The sequence below is a fragment of the Zea mays genome, chromosome 6 (assembly GCF_902167145.1).
Source record: "Zea mays cultivar B73 chromosome 6, Zm-B73-REFERENCE-NAM-5.0, whole genome shotgun sequence".
NCBI classification, from domain to species: Eukaryota; Viridiplantae; Streptophyta; class Magnoliopsida; order Poales; family Poaceae; genus Zea; species Zea mays.
Genome location: NC_050101.1, coordinates 122,794,241 through 122,800,240, shown reverse-complemented (window position 1 = coordinate 122,800,240; position 6,000 = coordinate 122,794,241). Strand labels below are relative to the sequence as shown.

Genomic DNA, 6,000 nt, shown 5'->3' with positions numbered 1-6,000 from the left:
TGAACATATGAATGCCAATAAAACCTTGAATTTCTTATCTCTGAATGAATCTATATTTTTTGTTATGATGTGGTATAGAGAAATTATTTTAGGTTGTTTAAATGTTACCTGAATGCGGGCTAGCACGACATGTAAATTTGGTCGTACTTCTTGGACTGGCCTAAGCCAAAAAAAAAGGCACATAGTGTTGTGCATGAATAGATGGTAAAGCCCATGCTTCTTAGAGGTATGGCACACAGGGCCCAAAGTGTTGTCTCTAGCCTGGTCATTGTTGGTTATGCCTGGTACAAACTCGTGTCATACCGTGTCGTGTTGGACTGGATGTTCTAGATGAGCATCTATAGCATATTAACATGTGGGATCTGCCAGGTTTGTTATAGCTCATCGATGTGTGGGGTCTACTAAATACACTTTCATAGCATGTCATGTCATGTGATGTCGCTCAACATCTACCCTCTCTCTGTGTGTCTCTTTGTGTGTCAGGTAGGATCTACGATATGCCAGATAAGGCTCAGCTCATCGTCGCGTGAAATCTGCCATGTAAGCTCTCATTCATCAACAGGTAAGATTTGCCAGATAAGCTTCCGCTCATATCACGTGGTATTGCTCAACATCTTTCCTCTCTCTATGTCTATGCTTATTTTGGCTGCCAACGGTATTGGCATCAGTGCTTACATGCATAGCGGTTTTTGAGTTCCTTCTTTTACCATTTGGTATCACTTAGGGGCTGCTTGGTTCCAGGGACTAGACCGTTTTAGTTCGTAGTCCCTCAAGAGATGACTAAAAAGGACTAAACCATATTAATTTCATCGGTTGCCCCTTATTCACTTCCATCGTAGTGGTAGAAGAATGGTAAATGACATTTTGGTCTTTCTACAAGTCATTTAATGAGTTCTGCACACTTTATCGTCGGAAACAAATAGTTAAGGACTAAACTTTAGTCATGAACTAAAATAACCAAACAGACACATAGACTAACCAGCAGGACATAAAGCTTTTCTTTGAATTAAACAAGAGTTCCTTATGCGCAGGCACAATAGAGGACCAGACAGATATAATTGTACTAGTGTTGTATAGATATCCATGAGCTACCACACGTCGAGAACTCGTGTAGGAGCATACAAAGAGGAAGGAAGAGGAAAACAAAAGGGTGAGCATAGCTGTCACCCCATCCAAACCGTCCCCCTCCAGCGCAAACCCACCTGATCATCAGATTCCTCCTCTCCAACGATCATTAAGGCCACCTTGATCACAGCGTGGTTTTATATAGAAGTGGGCTGGCTGGACCGTTTCCAAAACTAAGAGCGAGCGCACGGCACGGCGGCGTGCCGCGGCGCAGGCACAACAGCAGCTCCCTCCGCGCTCCGCCCTCCCTGCTCGCAAGACCAACACCACCAGCAGCAGCAGCAGCACCGCGCCAACGAGGCTTCCCTCCGGTGTGTGTGTGCGCGCGCGCTCGTGATGGCAGCAGCCCCGGCGGCGTCGTCGTCCACGTCGGGGTCGCCGGCCGCCGGCGGGCCGCGGTCGCGGTTCGGCGACACGACGCTGACGAAGGTGTTCGTGGGCGGGCTGGCGTGGGAGACGCCCTCGGAGGGGCTCCGGCAACACTTCGAGCGGTACGGCGACATCCTGGAGGCCGTCGTCATCACGGACCGCCTCACCGGCCGCTCCAAGGGCTACGGATTCGTAAGCCGCCGCACCGGGCCTCCTTACTTCCGCTTGGCGCGCGCGCGCGCGTGCACGTCTCTGAGCCTGACCGAGGTGGCCGGCCGGCCGTCGTGTGTGCGTGCGCAGGTGACGTTCCGGGAGCCGGAGGCGGCGCGGCGCGCGGTGCAGGACCCGAACCCGACGATCGCCGGGCGGCGCGCCAACTGCAACATTGCGTCGCTGGGGCCGCCGCGCCCCACCCAGCCTGGAGGTGAGTGACAAACTGGCAGTCACAAGGAATCCATGAAGTGAAAACGTTAATCTATTTTTTTTTTTTTTGCCGCCTCCACATCCCACATCCCGTCCCCGGCGCTCATCATGGGCAACGCGACAACCCGCGCAAGGATTCCAGATTGGCTACCGCCGCCTTTCGCTCTCCCTTCCGCTAGCACGAGCGGTGGCCGGCCGGGAGCCGGGAGGTAGCCGACGCAAGGCAAGGGGGTGGCATGACGGGTGGGGGGGAAGGAAGGACCGCGCGGGTAAAGCAAGCTACACGCTGGCTGAAGCTGAGAAAAGTCATAGGGGAGTGTGAGCTTGCCCAGGCTGGCCTGTCAGTTCAACCGGGTTCGTGCCGGAGAGCCCCACTCCGGGTGGGCGCTCGTATCCTCCCGACGGATCGCCATTTTTTTTTCTATCGCCGCAGACCAACTGGCAGTTAGAACGGCAGTTATGGGCTCCTTGGATCGGCGGCAGGGGGGGTACTTGCCGCGATTTCTTTTCGAATTCTTTCGGTAGCTCGTTTATTAGTAATATAATCGGTAGGAGGAGCTCTCGCTTTGACTGGACGCCTAGTCGAGGCCGGTGGCGCGCGCGGCCAGTTCACCCCCGTCCGTTGCCAGCGAGAACAAGGTGTAAAAAGTAGAGGCCGTGGCCATGGACGGCGGGCACACGGCCAGGGTGGCGGGCGGCGATCTAGTATAGTGGTGTAGTGGCGGCGTGGGGAGAATCGAGAACGAACGATCTTTTCTCCTCTGGTCGCAGTGGATATAATAGAGAGAGAGAATACTCGACCGCTCCGCAAGTTTGCGCCCTTTTTTTTTGACCACCGATCTGGGGATCAGCAGCTTGCCTGGCGACCGAGAGCGTTGATCCCACGGTGTCCGGTGTCCCTCCCTGACCAACTAATTTACTGTTGCTCCGTAGCACCACCGCCGCGCCCACGCATGCTTGTCTGCGTTGCTTGGCGTTGCAGGCTTGCCAACAACCTACCAGTAGAAGCGAAGCCATGGCACGGACAGAGGTAGTACACGCCTGTTGGCACTTTGGCAGTACTAAGAATGGCGCGGTGCTTTTTACAGTGCTGCCGCTGCCGCTGCCTGTAGGTTTTGTAGCCTTGGCTTGTTTGCTGGCGAGAACTGAAAAGGAACGAGCGCGAAAACAGCGAAGACTAGCGCCAGGCCGGCCGGCCGGCCGGCGAACCGACACCGTCCCAGTCGGTCCCAGTACTCAAAGCAGCGTCGCGCGCGCACACCACGTGCGCAGCGCAGACGCGAAACAGCAGCGCAGCGGCGGCTGTGTCGGTCTTGCCCGCGCTCATGCCCCCCAAAATCCTCTGCGCGCTCTCCGATCCGTCCGCGGACGCGCAGCTCTGGTTTTGTTTTGGCGCCGTCGTTGCTTGCTTCCCGTTTCGCTAGCTCTGCAGCCAATGACATGGCAGGTAATTGTTGTTTGCAGTTGCAGGCAGGGGTGGTCCCTACACCGTGGGACCCCACCACTTGCAGGTCCCGCAGTTCGTTCCCAGGGCGCCGGCCTCTCCTCTCCAGATGATGGTGCCCCAGCAGCAGCAGCAGCACGGTGGTGCCCCAGCAGCTGCTATCTACCCGTCTCCTCAGTTTGGGTTAGTGCCCTGTGCCATCTCTGTGTGTGTGTATATACATTTTCTTCGCTTGCATTGCGCGTGCCAAAAAAATTAAAAAAAAAACTGTCTCCAAATTGCTCGGATTCGTCGTACAGATACGGGTACAGGTGATGGTGGTAGACCATCGGAAGTACTTATGTGTGTACTGTGTAGTAGTAGTGTTTTATTTCAGCTGAGCTCTTAAAAGCCATTCTTGTTTTACAAGTCCGTGCGAGTTACGTTCAGTTCGGACGTTGGTCGCAGTCGAGCTCTGGTCGTCATCGTCGTCGCAGTCGTCCATACATGATGTAGCCCATGCAAATGGTGGCGACACGGCATCCGCTAGGCATTCAACACTGAATCCCTAGATATATAAAGAGCTCGGTCCCCCACTCCCACCACCCAAAACACACACACACAGACCCATTGTTGTGCTAGAGTACTAGTAGGTCTCTTTCGCCATGGCAGCACTCTCTGCTGCTTATTGGCGCGCTGCAGGGTTCAATGTCTGCTGTGCATAAGAAGCATTAACGCGTGCATCGTGCTAGCTATAATGCCTGCTTCCTTATTACTTGTTTCCTTCCAAACTGGATTGCTTTTCGTCGAAAATGCAGTTTGTAGCTCATGATCGCATTATTTTCTATATCATCCTTTTACAACAAGTTGCATGGGAAGGAGTGCTGGTAACTGTTTTGTCTGAACTGAAGGAACTGGGGGGTTGTGGTTACCCTTTTTATTATTATTATTGCGTGTGCTGTCTAAAAAATCTCTCAGTCAAAACTGAAGAAGCTCCACAAACTTTTTGCAGGTACTGCTGGTACCCGCCGGACTTTCAATACCAACAGGTAAGCATGCATGCTCCCTCCCCCCACACACCCCATCCTTCAATTCCCGTCTCCTTTGCTTTCTTCTACCTTCTCCTCACATCACATGCATAACCGCCGGTGCACATGCCTATGGCTACCACCTAGCTCCACCCTACATGCATGCAGCGATACATTTCACTGCTACCTATTTGCACTGAAAACTTCGACTATGGCAATGGCATGCTCGGCCGATTATCTTTTTCATGCTGCAAAACCAGATTTAACATTAGCAATCTGCCATGTTGTTGTTGTTGTTATTGTTGTTGTTTACTCATCATGTGCGATCAACTCGAGGCTAATTTTTGACAACACACGCGAATGTGCGATATTAATGACGACCGAACAGGCCCTAGCCAGCCCGCAAGCGCTGCAGAACTACTACGCCCAGCTGTACGGTCTGACGACCTCGCCTTCGGCGGCGGCGGCGCCCTACCACCACCAGTACCTCGGCTACATGGCGCCGCCGCCTCCAACGCCAAGGATGATACTGCCACCACCACCGCCGCTGGCGGCGCAGCAGGTCACCGCCGTGCAACCGTTGGTGCAGCATCCGCCGCCGCCGGCGCAGCAGGTCACGGTGCAGCCTCTGCTCCAGCATCCCCCGCCACAGATTCATGCCCCTTTCTTCCCGGCTCCCTCGCTCCCGCAGCACAACTTCAGGCTCCATCCGCCGCCGCAAGCTATGGCAGTATTGCCTCCCAACACAACAGGTGTGTATGTTGCTTGTCTTCTCGCCAATTTGTGTATTTTTTGGAACGAAAGGAGCACAAGATAGTAGTAGCAGCAACTGATGCCTGTATTTGCTACTGAACTGTAGCAGGCGGATCGCTGCCACCTGCTGATCAGGCCGCTGCCCCTGCAGCTCGCGCGACAAACGCGAGCAGTACTCGGCCGGGTGCGTGATCCAGAGAGGCTTCAAGGAGAACTCAAGATAAAAAGCATCGGATTCACCATACCTTGAAATTATAACTGACTTTTTTTTTGGGAAAAAGGGGGTGGCGAAGAAAATGAAGTTTCAGTCGATCTACTATGGACGAGGTTGAGGTTTAAGTTACTGATGATCTGTAACTGTAACAGTCTCTCATCATGTTTTGTCTCCAGAACCAAACAAAAGACATTTCGTTTTTTTCTTCCCCCTTTGTCCGTCCTCCGATTTTTTACCAGTTTCGGCGAAGCTCATCGAATCCATTGTAAAAGTGAAAGGTAAAACTGAGAAAAAAAATACGACTAACAATAAAAATGAGTACACCAGCAAAACCGAGGGCATCAGCTTAAAAACCCCTCGTAAAAAACTAGATTCTTTTGAGACATCTAAGGATTTTTTTTCCCTTTTGAAACGGACATCAGAAAAAAAATCCTTTTGAAATGAACATCTAAGCTTTGGAATTTGGATGCGTGTGCATCACATTTCTAGAATCGGTAGCTAGTTAAAGGGCCATTTTGCTCCCCCCCCCCCCCCCCCCCCCTCAACTTGTGCCTAAATTTAGACAACATCCTCAAACTTAAATATGGGACAGCTCAATTGAAAATTAAGAAGCAAAGTTTAAAGTTTACAAAGTAATCTCTTTTTATTTATTTATTTATTTCCTT

General features: G+C 52.2%; 1 protein-coding gene across 2 annotated transcripts; it reads left to right on the top strand.

Moving 5' to 3' along the window:
• The first annotated feature begins 481 nt into the window (after window positions 1–481).
• LOC100280521 (RNA-binding region-containing protein 1) lies at window positions 482–5,544 on the top strand. Of its 2 annotated transcripts, none has more exons than XM_035959556.1 (6): window positions 482–1,686; window positions 1,795–1,918; window positions 3,382–3,544; window positions 4,353–4,389; window positions 4,757–5,120; window positions 5,231–5,544. In XM_035959556.1, exons 1-6 carry the CDS (start codon window positions 1,462–1,464, stop codon window positions 5,311–5,313), a joined length of 996 nt encoding a protein of 331 aa, XP_035815449.1. In that variant the 5' UTR covers window positions 482–1,461; the 3' UTR covers window positions 5,314–5,544. The 2 variants fall into 2 exon arrangements, with proteins under 2 accessions (XP_035815449.1, NP_001169821.1); NM_001176350.1 differs by having other exon boundaries at window positions 1,316–1,686; window positions 5,228–5,541.
• Window positions 5,545–6,000: the final 456 nt, after the last annotated feature.

Excerpts from the sequence above, each read along its gene's own strand:
- LOC100280521 (NM_001176350.1), top strand. The coding sequence starts at position 1,462 with ATGGCAGCAGCCCCGGCGGCGTCGTCGTCCACGTCGGGGTCGCCGGCC. Across the intron at positions 1,687-1,794 it reads GCTCCAAGGGCTACGGATTC|GTGACGTTCCGGGAGCCGGA; the intron begins GTAAGCCGCCGC and ends GTGCGTGCGCAG. Across the intron at positions 4,390-4,756 it reads CGGACTTTCAATACCAACAG|GCCCTAGCCAGCCCGCAAGC; the intron begins GTAAGCATGCAT and ends ACGACCGAACAG.